Source organism: Coffea eugenioides, chromosome 3, assembly GCF_003713205.1.
Source record: "Coffea eugenioides isolate CCC68of chromosome 3, Ceug_1.0, whole genome shotgun sequence".
NCBI classification, from domain to species: Eukaryota; Viridiplantae; Streptophyta; class Magnoliopsida; order Gentianales; family Rubiaceae; genus Coffea; species Coffea eugenioides.
In genome coordinates this window covers 8779776-8801210 of record NC_040037.1, presented here as the reverse complement: position 1 = coordinate 8801210, position 21435 = coordinate 8779776, and the positions used below count along the sequence as shown (strand labels likewise).

The 21435-nt window shown below is 36.6% G+C and overlaps 1 protein-coding gene across 1 annotated transcript; it reads right to left on the bottom strand.

Annotated features, from left to right (window-relative positions):
• Positions 1–431: 431 nt before the first annotated feature.
• On the bottom strand, positions 432–20050 carry LOC113765952. Its single transcript, XM_027310187.1, has 13 exons — positions 19484–20050; positions 17857–18194; positions 15373–16087; positions 14084–14185; positions 13113–13290; positions 10134–11902; positions 8746–8958; positions 6290–8491; positions 5310–5419; positions 3909–4308; positions 3503–3820; positions 2645–2902; positions 432–2262 (listed from the first exon to the last, which is right to left on the bottom strand). The coding sequence occupies exons 1-13, from the start codon at positions 20048–20050 to the stop codon at positions 1015–1017; spliced, it is 8418 nt and encodes a 2805-aa protein (XP_027165988.1). The 3' UTR covers positions 432–1014.
• Positions 20051–21435: the final 1385 nt, after the last annotated feature.

Genomic DNA, 21435 nt, shown 5'->3' with positions numbered 1-21435 from the left:
TGGTGAATTTTTTCAAACTTTATTGAAAGATGATCCATTATTATTGTAGAAATCGTAATGCTTTGAAACATTTTGAGTGCTCGAAAAAAAAAAAGAGAGAAAAATTTTTGAATATTATTTGCACTCCATATTTTGTTATTTGCGCTTTCATTATTTGTTTTATTTATATAGTCTAATAAATTAAATTTATATGATTAAAATGATAATGAAAGTGTGATTAACAAAAATCGAGAGACAAATAATATTTCTCTTTTATTATTATATTTTAATTGAATCTTTTGAAAATTATGTTGTGGAGCCTACTTGAATCATTATAGAAGACTCTTGAGGCTTGAGTGGGGATATTTTCATAGATTCTATTTGAAATAAAATAATTTGTTTTACAAATTTCAATCACCTTTTTATCTTTCCAATAATTTTTTTATCTCATATACATCATATCATAAAAAATACTACAATAATTATCTAAATAAATCATCCAAATAATCTCCTCTTGATTGAGCCTTCTTGCTCGGTTGGTTATACTGATCTTTAGAAATTTCAGTACCATGTCAACGGACTGTCTGTGACATAGATGCTCAGCTATCTTCCTAGTTTGAGTTACATTCCAACTTGGATTCAATGATATGCACCCCGTGGGCCCCGTCCATGTATTTAACTCTTTTACATCCTCAGTGCCCCTGATCTGATGGCAGCTACTTGATTTTGTCTGCAGTTGATTTGCACAGGCAAATTAAAACCAGAAGCAGTTTTGTCATCTAGGGGTTGCCAGCTTGAGTTGATGCCATGCCTCCTCTCAGATTTAAAAGCATTCGACTCATCCGTCACAGTGAAAGAATTCTTAGTGTGCAATTTGTCATTCTCAGTTACTGAAAGAGAGAGACCAGATGGATTCTCTCCATCAGGAAGTTCTGGCACCTTCCGCCGTTTAAATCAGACACTGTGCTGTTGCGAAGACTAGCAACCAGCACGTAGAAAAATAACCCCGTAAGTTCAAATAAAAGGGTAGCAGCTTTAGTAGAGATTGGACAACTCCGGCTGTCTTGGCATGAAAACGGCTAACCGCAGCTTACCAAGCTGACACAGTTTTACTGGATTTTTATATGTTGTGACCCTTGCTGTGTTGTCATCCAGGAGAATGACATGTGCAATACTAAAAGATTCACCTTTCTCAAATGCAAATTGCCACTCTCTCACAGATATGAAAGCCAGGTCCCTTGTTGCAGATCTGGATTTGGTTGCTTTAACTTCAACGTATTCCCAGCCATTTTCCTCATTTCCAACGAGGAGGTCATAGGGTAGCCCAGTCTCACTGGCTTCATTTACCCATTTAACAGATCGCTCACCAACTCTTGTTGCAAAATATTTGAAAGCTACAAACTCTCCCAGTTTTCCTGTTAATGCTGCCTGTGCACCAGCATTGCCCCAGGATAGTTGATTTCTCAGACCAGTATCAGAAAAAGCAAAATGAGAGCCATCAGCTGCATTCGCAGCATCAACAGAATCAAATATCTTAGCTGAACTACAAGCAGCCATAATGCTTGCATGATCAGATTGGTCTTCTGGAATTACAGAATTTTGTAAACATGCTCCTGGTGTAGTACCTGATGGGGCATCTTGATTTTGTATGCATGCTTCTGGTGCTGTAGATGATGGGCCATCTTGAAATTGTAAACATACTTCGGGTGTAGTAGATGAGGGGCCATCTTGAAATTGCAAGTTTACTGCTGGTAAAATAGAAGATTGGCCACCTTGAAAAGCCAAATCAGAATTCAAATTAGCTAGAGCCATCTGACCTGTCTGTATGGTAATTTCTTCTGCATCCTCAACCTCCCTGATTGGAAGGCTATCACCTGCTTGTGTCTTCAAAGCATTTATACAAGCAAAATTAAAACTGGGGGCAGTTTTCCAACCAACTGGTGGCCAATTTGAATTGATGTCAAGCTTCCTCTTATTTGTGTGTGTGTTCGACTTGTCAACTAATGCGGAAACAGTACTACTGGTATGCAATTCATCGTTCACTATTCCCGATAGAGAAGACAGAGACCAGATAGTTTCTCCTTCAGGTAGTTTTGGAACCTTCTGGCTGTTTAAAATGAAAAATTCTGTCTGCTCCTCAGAGGAACCTGCTTCTGCCATGGTTGTGATCATGTGAAGGAAGTTTGCCAAATGCAGTTGAGGAGCATCCTCAAATAATACACGTGAAAGTTCCATGAAAATTGAGTGAGAATCTGATTCTGGAGTGGCATACAAGATATTGTCCTGTGGAATGGATGACAATGTCATATTAGATTTTGAGGTATGCATATGTTGCAAACAGCTAAATGGAAGTGTTCAATCCAAAAGTAATTCAAAACAGGCAATTCTGTTAAAGTTGTAACTTCCACTAAGATGAAAATGACCGATGTATATAATAAAAAAAATGCCCAGGACGCATTATTGCTCCAGGAATTAAAAAATATCAATGCAAAATGAAGCAAACAGAAATGTTGTATCCTAGGTAACAGAATAATACGCTATATACTCGTATGATCCATAAGGCTTTTGGTGAGAATACAACTATAGTAGTTCTGCCAACATGTAATATTAGCTAAGAGACCATTTGCCATTATAAGATGAAAAACATGCTTAAGCACGTAGGTACCTGTAGAAGACAAGTGCACTCAAAGCGTTTCTTAGAAACAACTTCATGTCTCTTAACAACATTTCTATAGAACAGCTTTTCCACTACAACAATCTGCAGGCATCTCAGATTCTCAAATCCACAATTCTTGAGCTGAAGATACTTATCAGGATGCACATAGTAAATGTATCGCTGAGCATAAGGAAGAACCCAATTAATAAGAGATGCTTTCAAGCTAGAGTCTGTAGGACCATAATAGATGGCTTCACGACTCACAACCTGCAAGCAAGGGAAAATGTTAAGAAGACAATTACTCCAGGCATTATTTTGTCCTCAAACTAGTTTAAAAGATAACATCGACGAAGAGTTCTGCACTTCATGTGCGAAGGATGCAAAATGCAAAAGCAGATATGAGCAGAGCACCAAGAAGATTTTTATTTTTTCGCATTTCTAAAGATGCTAATGCTATAAAGGTCAGGCCCATAGAACACTTTAGCATGGTATTTTATCACCGTGAATTTTTTATACAGTTTAAGATGCACTAATAGAAAGTACAAGGATTAAAATAATTGGCCTCTTAAAAATTTTTGATAAATTTGAAGCCCACGCTTGCCACATACAGAACTATAAGGATAACTTAGAGCCTTCTGAAAGACACGGTAACAATTTTATCTAAGAGAATGCATCGGAGCCTTCTATGAAACTAACCGCAGGAAAAGATTTGTTCAATACAAATGTATTCTGCCTGGCATTTCAAGTTAGGTCAACATTTAATGGATATCAAGGCCACAAAAGGAAAACAAAAAAAAAAAAAAAAAACAACAGCAGCAGCATTTTGTCAATCACATTATTAGCTACTATGCAAGGGAGAGAGATTACAGCTGAAAGGGCAGGTATCCCCAGCATTCTCATGAGGTTTGCAACCTTAGTCTGAAGCAATTCTGTCTCTTCATCCATGAGATTCCCAAAGCTAAGCACGTCAATACCATCAAGATATTTAAATTCCTTTCTTAACTCGTCATCATCTGACCAGCATATGAGACCAAATGATGGGTGTAGTGAAACCCATTTATCTTGTGCTGTGGGAAACACTGCACATTCTTTTTCCAGAAATCTCCCTCTTAAGTATTCCACATCTTCATTACTCAACAATCCACAACTCAATCTATCAGCCCACTCCGAAAAAACATTGAAAACCTGATACGCAAAGAAATTCTTTAACATAAATTTCAGGAAAGTTAATGATATACTAGTATCTGAGGATAAGGTGTTTTCCAATACTCACAGTCCTAGCAACCTGTGAAGGCAAAGCAACAGTTGACAACTCTATCAAAATCTGAAGATAACCATTAATAGGAGGGAGTTCTTCTACTCCGCATTCATTTACGAAGAAGTCGTGAAGGGCCGGATAAACTCTGCTTAACATTTTGATGCAGGGAAGACTAATCACGTCTAGGGCAAATTTTGGATGCACCAACTTCATTTGGTCCATGGAACCAGTTGTATCATGCCAACATACTTCTTTAGGAGACAAAAATACACCAGTGACAACATCTTCAAGCGAGAAACCAGATACGTGGGGGAAAAATATGAAAGGCCCAGAAGATAATTCCTCCACAATTTTTGGCTTTGATTTAGCCATTTCGCCCCAAATGAATGTGTACAATCTTGACATCTGTGCTTTGCTGGAATTAAATCATCCAGATAAACATGTCATTGCAAATTGTTCAAAAATAGGTTTGAAAGGGAATATAATATGCTAATGCAACATTTCTATCAATATTTAACAAATTATGTATTGAATAATATGATCAAAGAATGGAAAACTCTCATAGAAAATGACATTTACTTTTTTCAGATTAATTATCACAAAAAATGAGGAAACAGGTTTCAAGCATTTCCCAGGAACCATAAGTTATGCACAAGTAGTAGTAGACAACCGATGTGTAGCTTTCTGCAGAATTTTCTTCCCTAGCTACCTTTCCACAACTGAAACAGGAGAAAGGTGTCTTAAGAGAAGATACTGACAAACTGACACTTAGTAAATACCAATCACTGACTTGTTTGCGCATTATTGCATATGAATATAGATGCATCTCAAATATCCACAAACCTTAGTAGTACATAGACCAATTCTTGGATGCATAAATCGCCTTCAGAAAAAGAAAAGAAGAAAGAAAAAGGAATTTCAGGGCAAAGAAGATTGAAGCCCTATTCACTCCCTCACTGTATCATATGGTTGGCATTCTCTAAGATACACTACAATATAAAAATGACAAAGCACTCCTGTAATAACCTAATAGGATAATCCCAGAGATTTGTTAAGAATTTATATGTGCAACTAGAAGAAAGCGAAAATAACCTTTTGTTATCCAAGGAAAAATTCCAATCAACCACTTTTTTTGAGTTATCTTTCTGCCTTTTATCCTTTCCTATATTCCTCGACATTAAGAGATATAACGCTCTTCTTGATTTGCAGAATCACCTTAAACTCCATTACAATAACCACAAGAGGATACAGAACTTCAGAACTTTATTACAAAAGGAGAAATTAAAATCTCAAGCTATATCTGAATATTACCCTCACGTAACGATTAGGCTGGCAACGGAACAGTAATTCGACCCCCACAAATCATAACGCTCTTACTATTTCAGGAAGAAAGAAGTATATAAGGGCTGGATTTACCTTGTTTTGAAGGGTGCTGCTGTCCTCCAGACTTTAAGAAGTGACATTATGTCGTCAATTCTAACTTGAGATTTTAAACGGAGGGTATCTAGCAGCTTTTGACTTCTCACCTGCACCAAAAAATAAATAAATAAATAAATGAGGTTATTTATCGATATTATGTGCCACTTCCCGCAGAACTATCCTAATTCTAAAATGCTGCATTACCAATCAAAATATATGCAGACTAAAGCACCCTGTTCAAAATGAATGACCCCTTAATTTCTTTTTGGTAAAAATGATTCCTTGAGCAAAATTGTGCTTATTTCACAAGGCTTTCCGAAAAAAAAAAAGAAAGAAAGAAAAATACCATGAAATGGTACTTAGGTTAGGTTTCAGGTTGTTAACCATTTTCTAAAATAAAAATGCTACTCCTTGAGAAAAAGGTCCAGCATCCCAAACAAGTCAAAAAGGACAATCTGCGGCAGTAAAGACATTTATAACATTAAAATGCAAGGAAAGGTCCCTAACTTGCACGTGAAGGCAAATCATGCAGCAACCAAGAAAAATCATCCAGCAAAAGGTAGATTTGTATTTACATGACAAGATCTAAATAGAAAAGGCAAAAGAATACACCAAGCAGAGTAATCAACCATTAAATTTGGGACAACCAAAGTACATATCCATAGCAGTGTCTCCTTCCTTTGCTTTTTTCGCAACATCCGCAAATGTGTCAAATTGAAACAAGAAGATATAACTTTTGGTACCCACTGAGTAGACAACTATCACATTATCACTTTACAACTATTTTACTAAACGTTGATAATCTTATTTGTTAAGACCTGAATTCTTAGCATCACTGTCAGATTCAAATTTAATCCACTCACATACAAGTGGCATATGCAAAACAACTTATCAATACTGCTTGGAAATTTTCTTTCCAAGGGGGTGAGGGAGATGGATGAGGAAGAAGATAAAAGTGATTATCGAAATCAGACAACCTTTGGAACAGCATATGGAGCAGTGGCACCAATAATAGATCGCACCGCTTCACAATCAAGGAATAAATCTCTAGGATAGTGAAGGTCATCATCCATAATTGAGACCATCCACTTAGCATTTTGAAGCATGCTAATAATTGATGACTCAAAAGGCTTGCCTGCTTCACAAGAAGTAACCATGCAGCAACTAGTAACTTTGTCACTAAAATAATCATCCCATAGTGTATCAATAATCTCCAGCAGGTACTTGCACTTCTCACGGTCACCTCTGGAAGAAAATCGTGATAACAGATGACCCAACTCCCAAGATTCCCAGTCTTTTACAGTTGGCCCCATGGAAGTCAAGGTTACATTTGCAATAGGTTTTTCAACTTGTACTATTTGAACAAAGTCCGTGATGCCTAATTCCTGGAAAAAATTTCTCCACTTCAATATTCCATCAGGAACTGATTTCGTGATTGGATGTTCCAGGTAGATGCTGTCAAGCTCGTGCCATATCATATCGATACCATTAATTAACTTATTCATGTCAATTGGATTTCTGAATTCTCTGCTAAAATGTATTGGCACTTCATTAAGTCGTTTATAGCCATAATTTGTTAAAACTAGAGCTTCAGTCCGCAGATGCGACATAATCCAATCCCTTTCAAGGCAACAGCTTGGGCAACTTGATTGCATATGGAGCAGTATAAACGCAAGGTAATCTGTCAGCAAATCCTTATCCCTGGAAATATTTCTATCATCAGAGATAGATGGTAGGATGTGCATTTTCACAATTTCATGTGCAGATAATCGCTGGACACCAACTTTGATAAGCAGCCTAGTGACGTTCTCTACAATAGATGCATCCAAGCATGATTTGTCAGCAGCTACTGCTGCAGAAAAGAGTGCTGGATTCACAATTCGAAGTTTAGAATAGAGTTTTGGAAACGCTTTGAAATCATACTCATTACCAACCCCAATGGTGTCGCAGTGCAACCAAATTGTACCTCTGTCAACAAAGCAATATTTGCCATCTGAAAGAGGTATAAATGGAACTTTTCGAAGACTTAAAATCAGATCAGATTCAGTCCCAGAATTGAGGGACATCAGATAAACTTCATTTATCCAGGAAGATAACCATCCCAAGCCCATATCCTTTAGACCATTCTTAGATCGAGACAAAGATGACATAACGTGAAACACGGTTTTTGGCCCATACTCCTCTATACCCAATGCCCTTGCCAGTGAATCTGACAAAATTATATCCTTCTTGAGGAACCCAAGGCCAAGGTGCTTGTGAAGCAACCAATTAGGCAGAAGCACACGAGCTTGTTCATTCCAGTTTCTCAAAACTTTGCACGGAGGAACCCACTCAATCTTATCAGCTTCCAGAAGTAGGCAGTTTGACATGCGTAATTTGGAAATTATCAACCGAGGAAGACTGGAAAAAAATCCTTGCACTTCTCCAACAAAGGGAACAAAGCTCATAAAAGCTGTAACAGCTTTTGCAGCATTCTCCCTGAAACATGAAAGATCACAAAAGGATTTCTGTGCCGTAACAAACAACTCAGGAATCTCAGACAGTAACCACTGGTTCCAAGGGCTATCTCCATCAACTTCTTCCCTAGATGAAGGCAAGACAAAATCACCTTGAACAATAAATTTTAAGCCATAAGTTCTCAGAGGAAGAAATGAAAAAACAGGCTGTTGGTGCAGTTGTGGAATGTATTCCCCATCATTTGCTTCTTCCAATGAAAATGCTATGGAGATCTCTGTTTCATTGACATCATGACGAATGTTGTCAGCTTGCAATTTCTGAGATGCTACAAGCCAGACCATTTTCTCTTTCCCCATGGACACCTTAACAATACCATCTCCAGTCACTTCTTTTCTCATAACAGTTAAAGAATTATCAAGCATGTTCCTTAATTTGATGCATTGAAGACGATGAAGAAAGAGCAACAAAGATGGATGAAGATCTGAAAACATTGATATGATGTTCATTGCGAGACCTTGAGAAAGAGTTGCTTTGAAGGGAAGCACAATGCAAGTTCTCCAAGAGTTACAATCCATATCATCAGTATTCGTCGATAACAGTCTGCTATATGATTCAATATCACAAGGAGGAACTACAGTTGGCAAAACAAAACCAATCTGGCCCTCAGTTATGTCAAACTTTATATGAAAACCATTGGAATGTATTTCAGGAGCATCAGTGACCTGCATAAAAGTTGCCCAACTTAGTTAATAGAATCAATGACATAAAATTACTAATCAAACAGCTTGACGACCACAGTGCCACAAATTAACAAGTCAAATTCTGTCTCCCAAAATTTGGTTGAAAGTATTCTTTACTATTTATCAATCTAACCAATGATAAGTTGAATGCTACCAATTTCGTTCTTATTTCTGCAGTCTGAAAGAATGTAATAGAAGATCATAAAATATATAGTGCAAATGTTTTTCCACAATACCCGAAACACTGATTTGAAGCCAATGCCTTTCTTTCCAATATAACCAGTACTGCATCCCCTTTTTGTTGAATTTCCAACATCACAAAGAGCTCGGACGTTTTCGGCAGAGAACCCCATCTCGTTATTAAGGACTACAATGCCTTTTTCCTGAACAATGAATGTAAGAGAGGGTTCCACGTTTTCTGGGTAGATATTATCATCAGCATTCTGGACCTGAAGGAATTTTTCAGAGGAAATGTACATAAAATCATCATTACAAATATGACAAATTTATCAATCCAAAAGAAATTATAAATTGACATTAGTTCAACATACATAATTATCCACTAGATTACAAAGCTCAGTATCCAGAAGCCTATACATATGGCTCGGTTATTCAAAGATCCCTTGGGCAACAAATACTTTCCAATGGGGAAAGGATGAAAAACTCTAACCTATGGACAACCCCAAACAGCATATCAGATTTTCATCTCAGTGATTCTTTCCATGTATAATAAGAATCTCCAAGTAGAAGACAAGTATACCACAAACCATTCAAGTAATTTGTACAAAACACAAATAGAGAAGTGAACACAAACTGCCTGGTTAGGCTTTCCCAGGATTCCCACCCCACCCCCCCAAACCCCTTTTTTCCAAAAAAAAAAAAAAAAGGTTCTTTCACAGGACCCATAAATTAGCAGCTGTCAGCTATCTTCCATAAGAAGAATGTAGCACTCTGAATACTTGGCTGAATCTATTGTAATTGGACTCGGTATGGGTGTTGGATTTGGGTATGTATCGAAGTGTCTAATTCATCAACTATCTAAAATTAGGATGCGGTGACACTTCTAAAGACTCGGACATGGGTACAGAAAAATTTCTAGTAAATGTATAAATTATATAACACAGCCAACATACAAGTCATAGCTCAACAAGGATTGGAGAATTCTAAAGTAACAAACAAGCCATAGCTCAATAAGGATTCCAGTGCAACAAGTCTTCAACATCCATGAATTTTTCTCACCCATGTCTCCTCCTCTTCCATCTACATCACACCTCACAGAAGTCAATGTCCAAAATATTTCTAACATGTCAGAAACATATCTATACCAGCCCCAGTGTCATGTTGTGTCAACACAGGTACTTTGGGGTCAAATGAAGCGTTGGAAGTAACATAGGGCTCAATCGTGCAAGCAATATCAATTTACAAATTTTCTATCTTACCTTTAAATTACAGTTATAGGGATATGAACTAGAAAAGAAGGAAGAAGTTTGCAATAAAGATCACTTAGTGTTCTCAATTCTAAAACATCGAACAAAACAGCGAAGTCAGAGAAAACAGGCCATGATAAACAGTAGGCGTGAACACATAATAAGCACAAGGATGGAACAATATAAGGTTCAATTACCAGCTCCAGAAGAAAATGTGAATCCTGGGAATACAATTCATGAGAAAGACAATGGAGTGCCCTCCCTAAGCGAGCATGTTGCTTCATTAACATTCTACTTTCTGTAGTCGAAAGACTCGGATCTAGACCAAATTCATCTCTCCTAATGGAGTCAATAACTCCAAGTGGATCGTGAATGCAATCTAGTTTGCATAATCTAGGTGCAGTATCATCAGGTGAAAGCTGGACAGAAACATCAGCAACTTGCTCTATGGAGTTAACTTCTTGATGATCATTATTCTGGTCTGATTTGATAGGGACTTCCATACCACCTAAAGAAGGAAGACAATCCTTAAGTCTGCTCCGCAGAAATAATGTACCCCTGTTACATTCATAACTTGCATCTTTTGAGCAGGAAGAATCCAAGGTGCACATTGAGTTAGTCAATGCAGAGGATGAAAACTGATGATAATCATCAATCCATTCCAATATCCCAAGTGATAATCCAACTTCATGAAGCATGACACGTTGCTCTACATTCTTGCACGCAGTGAGGATGGCTGAAGGAGCATCTTTGACCAAATTGTGCAATCCAGCAAACAACACGGTAGCAGCAAAACTCCAGAATTCAGCAGGTAGGTAACCCAGACAATCCAGAATAAGCCCTGAAATAACCTGAACCACTTCATTAACTCTATTCCTATCTCTGTATAACTCGTCACCTAAATTCCTTGACGTTCTTTGTTCAAAAACATCATGTCCAGGCATGGACTCTCCCTGCACAAGGCAACCCTGATCCCCATGGAATTCCTTTCCCATCGAATTGTTGATTATTACTTCAAAAGCTTTTTGTGCATGACACTTTAGGAGAGATAAAGGAACATTTCCTTCACCACCATATAAAGCTAGTAGAGACAGCAGTGTCACTGCTGTTCCAAAGCAGGATCCTTCAAGTAAAACATCTAAAAAGGACTCAATAGTAGCTGTATGATCAAGTCGCATGACTTTGCCACCCTTGCTTACTAAACACAATAATTCCCTAGCATTAACCTCCTTCAACAACCACGTCACAAGAGAACCAAGTGAAGGAGCATAGTTGGTATCCCAATGCGCCCAGATATGTAGATCTGTCAGCATAGGAGCCCTAAGTAAGAATTCAATGGCATCCTTAGTAGTGACCAAGCCAAGGCTTCCAGCATTATGCCCAATATCAAGCTGAGATCCACCAGAATCCAGCAAATTCTCATTTAGAGCACTGGAAGCTCCAACACTATGCCTTTTTAACAAAGTCGCAGAAAATAGGACACATTTAGCAGTAACATTACCTTCATTTTCCCGTAATATATCCCCAAGATCTAGTAAAGAATCATTTTCCACTGATTTGAAGCAGACTGAAGGGAATTGCGCACTCAACAGCCCCGATACCATTATCTTGCTTACCTTTTCATTTTTCCAAATGCTGTTTGAAGCTTGTGACATTAGTACATCCAACTGAAGCTGAAGCATGCAAGGCTCGAAAGGAAGATTCTCGTACTTGTGCCCAATAAAAAACTTCTGCATTGCATCAGGTAATAGGTGCAAATATCTCTCCAAGAACATTATAAAATCTCCAAAACCAAAACATTCAAATTCTTCAACAGACAACTGTTCAACTAGCCAAGACTCACACTTGTAAAGCTTCCTCAAAATGGAAAGTCTCATTTGCTTAGTAGGATTTGCATAGCCAGAGACATCACCATCAAAATCAAAGTATGAAGAAATTTTCTTTATGATATCATCAACTGTTACACCTGTAAAGTGTAAAGCACGCATAGAGATGAGATAGAGGGTAGCAACAGATGTTTATGAAAAGCATAACTAAGTTACCACCTTGGTAATTAAACCTCAAAACAAAACTAATTTGTCCTCAGAATCTTTCATAAACAATTTCATTTTTCTTACCCAGATTCTCATATTATATCGAAGGTGCTGCAAAAACAAGGAAAAATAGCGAAACAAATCACATACTGATAGATGTAAGGCTCCATTGAGCCATTTCAGGAAGCAATAGTCTTCCTGAGCTCTACTTTCTAGCTGTATTCCAACTTTTTCTTTCAGTTGAGCTAGGATTCTTAGTTCCCAAAGGCTGAAGTTGATTTAACTTCCAAGCAGTTTTGGCATCCAAGATTGTTTGCTACATACAGTTGTAATAATGTATTGCTAAACTTAACAGATAGAGTTATGTTTTCTGACTTATATATGCTGTATTTTTCTGTCATCTTATTTCCTAATTACGTAGGACTAATCAGTTCCACTCCATCTAAAGCTATTTGCTGAACTCCATCAAGGGTTTTTTGACATATTTAGAGAGAAGTAGAAAGGAGAGAAGGGAAGGATAGGCAAAAGAATAAAAGCATTAAGCAACCAATCTCCAATAAGATTCATTTATCAGATGTAAGGAAGATATCGGCAAATTCTTGTAACCAAACACTAGAAAATTCCCTAGAATTTTGTTTTCTTATACAAATTACTTCAAGAGCTTAAGCATTTTCCAGACAACCACAGAAATTGGTTCCTCTCTCTCGCCCCCCCCCCCCCCCCCCCCACCCCCAAATCATTCAGCCCATAATTCTAGGATATCTGGATTCCACAATTAAGTAAGTTTCTTGCCTAATACCATGAAACCATAGTAAATAAGAGTCAGTGCATAATGTGTTAGCAATATAAATCATGAGACTAAAATTTTAGAAGGAAATAATAGGAAAATGGCTTTTGCCATCGAAAACATTTTCCAAGTGAGGTTCTTCAAATTTACATCCTGACAATGTATTGGTTGGTTTAGAGAATACAAAGATTTTATATAGACATCTTTCACAAAATTCATCAAATCTCCCTTTAAAATTTTACAATATTCCAGTTGCCAGCCAGCAGCCGAATAAAGGACAAATAAGGTACATACAAAGGGCAGCAAAGAAAAAGAAACAGAAAGCCAGCTTATATCTCATAGCAGACACAACTCACCACATTCATGCTTGGAAGATTTTCCAGCAGAAATTGGGGCATCCTCTTCATCTGATTCAACTTCTATGCTTATACAATCAACTTGTTTCTCAGAAACACTGTTCAATGCTCCTTGATGACCAAGAGTTTGGAAAGTATCATATATACTATCCCACATACCACATTTGATAGATTTGACCTGTGAAAATCCCATAAAAAGCATGCAAGAAAAATGCATCAATAAACCAATCCATAAGTCAGCAACTCCTACCAAACCCCAATCCCAAAAACCAATCCACCTCTTTCACTCTTGTGCATTTGGAGTTATATACATCAGGGGAAAGACAAAAAAAAAAAAGGATGCCCATAAGTTGGATAGCTGTAAAAGAATATTCTTCACCTTTTGGAAGAAAACAAATAATAAACCAGATGAAACATCATTGGTAGAAGTTAATCAATAGAGCAGAAAAGGATGACAAATGACACAAAAAAACAGCTCCAGCCAACATATGTAGTATGAAATAAGTGATTTGAGTTCAAAAGTTCAATCCTACAAGCTTTAGAAAGAAGTTAAAATCCCCTTCGATGCATATAATTCAAGATAAAGCTAAGTTACTCAAGATCAACTCATTGAAATAAAGGAAAAACACGATATGTCTTTTCAAAGATGTCACAGAGAGCTAATTATATAAGAAATAGCATCGCCAGTACATTTGTTTTTTGCAAAGTGGAATATCAAGAAAACTTAGTCATGGCTCAAAGATAGAACATCTTGTAGGCGGAAAATGAAAGTTGATTAAGAAGGAAAGACAAATCCCAACGGAATCAAAGCTATTCCCTTACACTAGTCCTCTGAATATCAATAAATAGCCTGTTGACCTAGAGCTAAATTAGAGGAATTAGAACACATGCAAACAACATATCAGTTTCCTCCTACGTAAATAAAGCAAGTAGAAAATTATGATCAAGAAAAGTTCAAGTGAATAACGTACAGCAACATCAAGTAATCCAGCAAATGGATATGAAGAAAACAATGCTGTCAGCATCTTCTTCTTCTTCCTTGAGCTGTACATGTGCAGCATCCTATCTAGAACCTACAAGTGCAAAAAGGAATGAGCAGAATTCAGCAATTAAAAAAGTAGAAATCAAACAAATAGACTTCAAATAAAGTGTCACAATCGTCAAGATACACACATAACAACAAGCATATAGACAGATATATCCCTGTTCTCATGTTGCTTTCCTACCCACTCATCAAAATCAGAGCTGTAACACACGAAGCAAAGTTTTAATCTTTCTACAATAGAATAAATCTTCTCACACAGAAGAAATTAGGGGCCATGCAACATATACATGTAAAACTCAGCATTAGAAGGTTTCAATGACAAAATTGTTTCAACTCTGAAAATCAAAGAGCAAAGAAGTGCCAAATGGGGTAATATTCAAAAGCCCCACCGGTATTCAATTCTAAAACCAGGACATCACTGCAAATTCATGTATTGAGGTCTGTAAATGCACAAGCTCACAGGACTCAAGGATTAACAATCAGATTCTAAACACGTAAGCATGTCTTATCATCGTGAAGCAATACCTTCCAACATCCACCATTTCAGACTCGAGGCCCATTTGGGGTTGCAGTAACTTATCAAAAAGTACTTCACCTAATAGAGCTTTTAATAAAAGTGCTTAGTAAGTGCTTAAGTGCTTTTAAGTATATTGTTTGAATACATAGTTCAATAATTACTTATTGTATTGGATAACGTGTAATTTGAAAAATTTTAAATGCATTTATCTCTTTAGTTTGGTTCATAATATAGGATAAATGATTAAATTTAATGTTTTATTTTTTAAAACACAAATGCTATTCTAAAAGCACCAAAATTTGAGCTTTTGCTAAAAGTGCTTTTAACATCAAAAGGTCCACTCCTAATTTTATGGGATGATGTTCACCAAACGCCTCAAAAGTACTTTTTAACACCCAAAAGTGCTTTTTAACCAAAAGCACCGGAACCTGAAATGGGCCCTCAGTCATTGGATACAAAAAGTCAGTCTCATCACTCTAATGGCTATCACCTATTTAAACAGCTCAGGGAAGTGTTTTTACAGGAATTCTCCAACTTCTGTGCAGTATTACAAAATCAGGAAAAATACAGTACAAAGAAATCATCACTAGACTTGGAATTCCAACACAGGAAACTATGATTGAAGAGCAAAAGGACATGCCTCAAAAGATTCATCTGATTGACAGGACTAACAGTACAGCATCAGGGGAAAAAAATACCTCATCTGGACTGTTATTCTGGCATGTCTCCTTCCATGTTGTAATGAACATTCTTGTAGAGTCATTGACAAGAGAAGAATCACTTGTGTCCTTGCTGCCGGATTTCTTTCTCTCATCTCCTGTATGAAAATTGGACTTGTCCTTCTCTCTTTTAGTTAATTTCCTAGGTAACAAAGTACTGCTGCTACCTTTGCTGAATTTTCTCTTTCTAGTTAGCGGCACAGTCTTCATGCTATTTGTTTCATCCTCAGTGTCATCCCCAATAGAACATTCCAAATCAGGTTTTAACCCAAGCCGTGCCATTTCTTCAGATGCTGAAGGATAAGGACACCTACTAACTCGTTCTGAATTTTCGAGCGTTGGAGATGTGAAGTTGGCATCACTCTTCACATTCTTCAAGTGCAGGTTGTCTTCAAATTCAGTATAATTGTCATTTTTGTCCTCGTTGTCCTCCTCGTCATCATCTGTACTGTCATTATCTGAACTTGAAGATGAAAACCTTACATGTTTTCCACAAAAAATTTTCTCCATTGAGGAAATTGACTTCATGCGCTGTGAAATTTCATTGAAACGGTCATCAAGCACCCCTTTTTTTGAAGACAAAAGTGGACGCTTCCTGATCCTTATACCATATTTATTTCTCAACTCATCAACATGTTCCTTCAGTGTGGCATTTTCTGATTGTACTGCTTTCCGGATAAGAGTTATGTGCCACCTGTTAGAAAAATTCAATTGTTTTAGTTGGAGCCGCATCTGGGCAGCTTGAAGGAGAAAAGATAAAAGGATGAATTTCAGTGCCATTATAAATTAATAATGTTCAAACACCAGTTTTGAGCTATATGCCCCATACTAATACAGAAATGAATAAATTGCACCTGATAACATTTCAAAGAGTAAACCTACAAAATCAAATGTATGATTTACAAAAAGGTATAGAAACATATGATAAATCCATTCTTCCTTTTCATTCATTTCTCAAAAAAGAAAAAACAAGGATTCATTCATTTGTCAAAAAATATAAAGATTAATACTTCCACAAACTGACAAAACCTAAGCTTTGCCTTTATTATTGCAGTGAGCATGTAAAATTTTATCCCAATGAAGAAATTTAAATTTTCATAAAGGAACCAGGTATAGTGCAACCTTCCAATTGCTCAACTAAGAAGGTAATTGATGGTTTTCTAACTCAGAGATCTCATAAATAGTATTTTTCAGCCGCTTCTCAAATATGCATAATTCAACTAATGAAACCTAAGACGCATGTTTTTCAGATATCCACACATATGGTTATAGTTCCTCAGGCCAAAAATGACACTTGATACATTATTCAACCACTTTTTGTATTCTGAAGTCATAAAAGATCAACTGGCTGCAATTCACCACACAAGGTTTTGTTAAGATACCGAACAGGCAATCCAACAAGCAGCATCATGAGCAAGAAATATAAAGAAAACAGAATATTAATCCCTAACCTTTTCCCTGTAGGCTAAAGATCTTATTTACCTGATAGGCCAGGAACGACATTTTTTTTTCTCATCCCTGCCTCCCTTTCTTCCCCTTCCTTCATCCATTGCCCCTACCAACTACCCCCAAAAAAAATTTAAAACAAAAAAGAAAGAAAGGGGAAGCCACTGAGTGCAAAGTTCTGGCTATCTTAAGGGTAACAAACTCCTTAAATTATCAGATTCTTTGCATTATTCTAACAACATTAAGATGAATTCTAGGGGTACAAAATGATTCTACCAGCTTCTCTTACAAGAGAACATATTGAAATTTAATATTCAACCTATATCATATGGTTTATAAATTTCTACCCAAAAAAATATGGTTTATAAATACATTGATCCTGCATTGGCTGTCAAATACATTGATACTGCATTGGTTTATAAATTTCTACCAGCTTCTCTTACAAGAGGACATTGAAATTTAATATTCAACCTATATCATATGGTTTATAAATTTCTACCAAAAAAAATATGGTTTATAAATACATTGACACTGCATTGGCTGTCAAATTAGGATTTTTCCCTCAAAGAAGTTATTTTAAGCTATCCCACAAAGCTAATAAATAAATAAAGCTGAGCAACATGTCCCAAAACTTATCTTAGATTAAAAGGGGCAGTTGAAAGGTTTCTATCTAACACATCCATAAAAATACCACATTTCCTCTTTCATTACAAGTGCACCAGCATGTTGACATTCTGCAACTGATTACATGCTCCTATTGCATAGCAGCAAAATGGATGAAAACGATGAAACAGAAAATACATTCTTAACTGCTAAACCACATGCAACGAAAAGAAAATGGTCTACTTTCACAACTAAAAACTATAGCTTATAAATCACGTTAAGCAATAAAAAATATTATCAATCTGGGCACAACTCACCTCTATGAGCTTTCATGCATATATTTAAACAAATTACTAGTTGTACTATGGATATATCTGAATTGAGATTATTTGAAAGCAGCATTCATCTACATACCCCAAGCTCTGAATACGCACATTAAGCTTTTCCCTGCTCGTCTTAGATTGCTTCTCAGCAACGAAATCCAATAACGCTTCAACTTTTACTTCTTTACCTTGATGAGTTTTCAAATACTCATGAAGGTAAGATATTATATCTTCACTCGTTATTCTGAAAACTTCCTTGACATCAGGAATGACAGAAAAATAATGAACGACAAGTGGGTGTCTTACCAAAGGACCCAATTCCAGCTCCTCAAACAGGCCAACCCCTTCGTTCTTGCAAATTGCCAATTCCAAATCATACAAAGTAGTAACTTTTCTAACCCCAACATAGCAATGAATGAATGAGTTTATCTGTGTATGTGAGAGATGGATCAGCAACATTAAAAGCAAGAAAGAAAAAAGGAAATTTAACATAGCATATCTCTTACAAGTCACAAGAACCTAATATGCATTCTTGAAAATAGCCCATTTGACACTTACTATTTCTCAGAGAATATCTACCTACTATTCTTCAACCAGTGTCAATCAATATACACAAGCATACTAATAGTTATGCCACAGAATCATAAATTATCTACCATGATATGGTGCAGGCATCAAAAAATTTTTGTTGCATTAGATACTAGTAAACATAGAAAAGCCTGAGCAAAGGGTTCTTCAAATAAACAATGCATATCAAATAAGCCTTATATTCGCAACTGACGAATCCAGGTGTGGCCCTGATTCTCTCTGTAAAAATTGTCCAGTTAAATATTACTTTCTAGACCTACAATGTCTACAATTAATTTGCAAGTGGAAAATTCATATTTCACAAATCAAACTCAGATTATTTATCTCGTACTATTTATTTGCACAGTCAAATTTCCAAGTTGAAAATTCATATTTCACAAACCAAACTCCGATTTATTTATCTCGTGAAGTTTCCTACTTAATTTTGCAAACTAATGCACTATGTGCAAGCAACAAAAACGAAAAATATGTCATGAAGCAGCTGGTTATGATGAATTAATTTGGGGTTTTGGTGTGCAGTCAGAAAAAGGCATGGAAAGGGAGCAGTGGCAGTGGCAGGGTGCAGTTCCATACACGTGAAGGAGCTCTAGTCAGAAGAAAAGAAGAAAGTGGATGGGACACATGGCAGCAGTAGATAGCGCATACAGAATTGTGTTAGGAGTAGCTATAAAAGTAGTAGTTCATTTCCCAGAGGTCATGTAATTTTGCAGAGGTTTCGTCTCAAATAGCTGAGTTTTCCCCATCCCCAAGTTTCTTCATCTTAAACATTTTCTCATCTTAATTCATCCCTTCTGATTTCTGTATTGGCGATTGTAACAGATTTTGATTACTCCATGAAATTTCAGTTGTCTCTGGGCTCCATTTCACTATTTTATTGAGTAATTAATTTGTCATGTTAGAGTATCATTGATTTTGAGCACTGTTCCATCACAAGATATTCATCTCACTTATTAATTCTCCCCCATTATTATTAAATCGATACTTTACCAATGAATTGCTAAGCTTTGCCATCATATTCCATCATACTACTATCCACATGATCAAAAACTGATACAAATGAAATATACACGAGGAATAAATTTCCAAAAAAAATTCAGGTGATGTATTAAATCAAATATATCAAATCATACCTTCGCTTCAATGCTCATAAGGCGATGGAGGGAGGGGACTTGCTGCATCTGAAATCCTAAAGACTCCCACGATTCCGCTTTCAACGCTAACAAAGCGTCCTGCGACACCTTCCAAGCTGAAACATAACCGCCAGAAGCTAAAATATCATGGCGAGCTTTTATTACCGCTCTATCTAACCTCTCCAGAACTTCGTTAATGTTCACCTTCATCGGCATAGCCTTAGCTTGCGCTTGTGGCTGCGGCTTTGACTCCTTAGGCCGCTGTGGATGAGGCTGCGGAAACCGAGGGAGTTGAGCGTTGAGATTTTGCGATTGGAAGTTAACATTTTGAAAGTGAAAGTTAGGGTCTTGTGGCTGAATTGGAACGTTATTGATGTTGTTGAGGAGATTGTTAAAAATCAGTAGGTTGGGACTTTGGTAAAGGAGATTGTTAGGATTTTGGAGGTAGTTATGGAAAGGAAATTGTTGTCCTGGTGGCGGCTGCTGGAACGGTGGTTGCTGTGGATGCGGCAGAGGTGGCGGCGCACCACCGCCACCGTGGCGGAAGTGCGGTGGCCGTCCGTACATATTTTTTCTGCGTGTTCTCTGCTTGCTTATTCTGAAGCAACGTCAGGGCTTGATCTTGAAGCAGGGTTTAAGAGGTTTGCGATATTTATAGGAGTGACTGGGTCTTTTTTTTTTTTTTTTGTTAAATAACGAAAAAGTGAAGATAAATTACCAGTGAGATCCTCCAACTCTTTCACTACAACTGTTTTGGTCCTCCATCTTTATTTTTATCGAACTTTAGTCTCTTAACTAATTTTACGTCGCCAGTTTTGTGAATATTTAGATAAAATTATACTATAACTAACTATGAATTCGTAGAAAAACTTTTGTCGAGAAATTGACAAAATTTTCTATTTTTCTTTTTCTTTTCTCTTTCTTTTTTCCCTTCCTTTGAGCTCTTTCATCACTCCAGCTCCGATCACAACCGGCCATCATTATCATCGTCGATAGGCACTTTTATTGACTTAACCTTTCTATCCTTTTTTTCCTCTTCTTTTCTCTCTCTTCCTCTCCTAAAAATCAAAGCAGCCAGAGTCATTATCTTTGGACTGACAATGGATTGTCACTGGAGATTGAACCACTAGATGACCATCAGCTATAACGATTCACTGTTTTTCACAAGTTGCATGCGCTTGCATGGTTTGAAGAAGGCAAAATGACATGACAAATAATGAGAAAAAAGTTTGCTTTTAACTATTAGCCATCTTGCTTGTTATTGGAACGTGTTTTTTTTTTTTTTAAAGTTTTGATGCTTTATGTTTATATAGTAGTCATGTAGAGAAACAATAGGCATTAATTCAAAAGTGATTACTGAATCACAAATGATTCTCTAAATTTTATGTACTATACTAATTGTAAAACATGGTCCCTCCTCAAATTTTAGAAAATGTTAGAGATTAGTAATTACTTTCATTATATTAGTTCTTTAAGTACGATATTGATGACAGCAAACCATGTAACCGATATGAAGTTTCAGAGTAAATTCAGAAAGTCAAGTCAAACGTAAGAACACCTAAGTACATGAATGGTACATCTATCTTATCCCATGTAGATACACTAGTTAAGTGAAAGCCTAGTCACTTCCAAATCAATATGATAGATATTCGAGAATTTTTTTTTTATTTAGGAGTATCCTAGCTTTTGGCTAGACTAATCCCTTAAGGCTGTATAGAATTTTATCCTAAGGATACACAACAATGTATTACACGAGGGGTCGATCACGAGACCCGTTAATAACTATAATGTTACGAAACTAGTCGGATATTTGATATTATATCTCTTTAACTAACAAAAAATTGTATGTTTGCATGGCTAGAATTAGCAAGATATTAATACCAAGATAGAGAAATCAAAGGACCAACTGAAAAAGAGGAAACAATCAATAATTACTTTAAACTTATATCATT

Bases quoted from the DNA above. Each gene is read 5' to 3' on its own strand.
- LOC113765952 (XM_027310187.1), bottom strand. From the start codon at position 20,050: ATGTACGGACGGCCACCGCACTTCCGCCACGGTGGCGGTGGTGCGCCG. The intron at 18,195-19,483 runs GTATGATTTGAT...TCACATACACAG, and splicing joins TTATGAGCATTGAAGCGAAG to ATAAACTCATTCATTCATTG. The intron at 14,186-15,372 runs GTATTTTTTTCC...TTGCACTTGTAG, and splicing joins AGAATAACAGTCCAGATGAG to GTTCTAGATAGGATGCTGCA.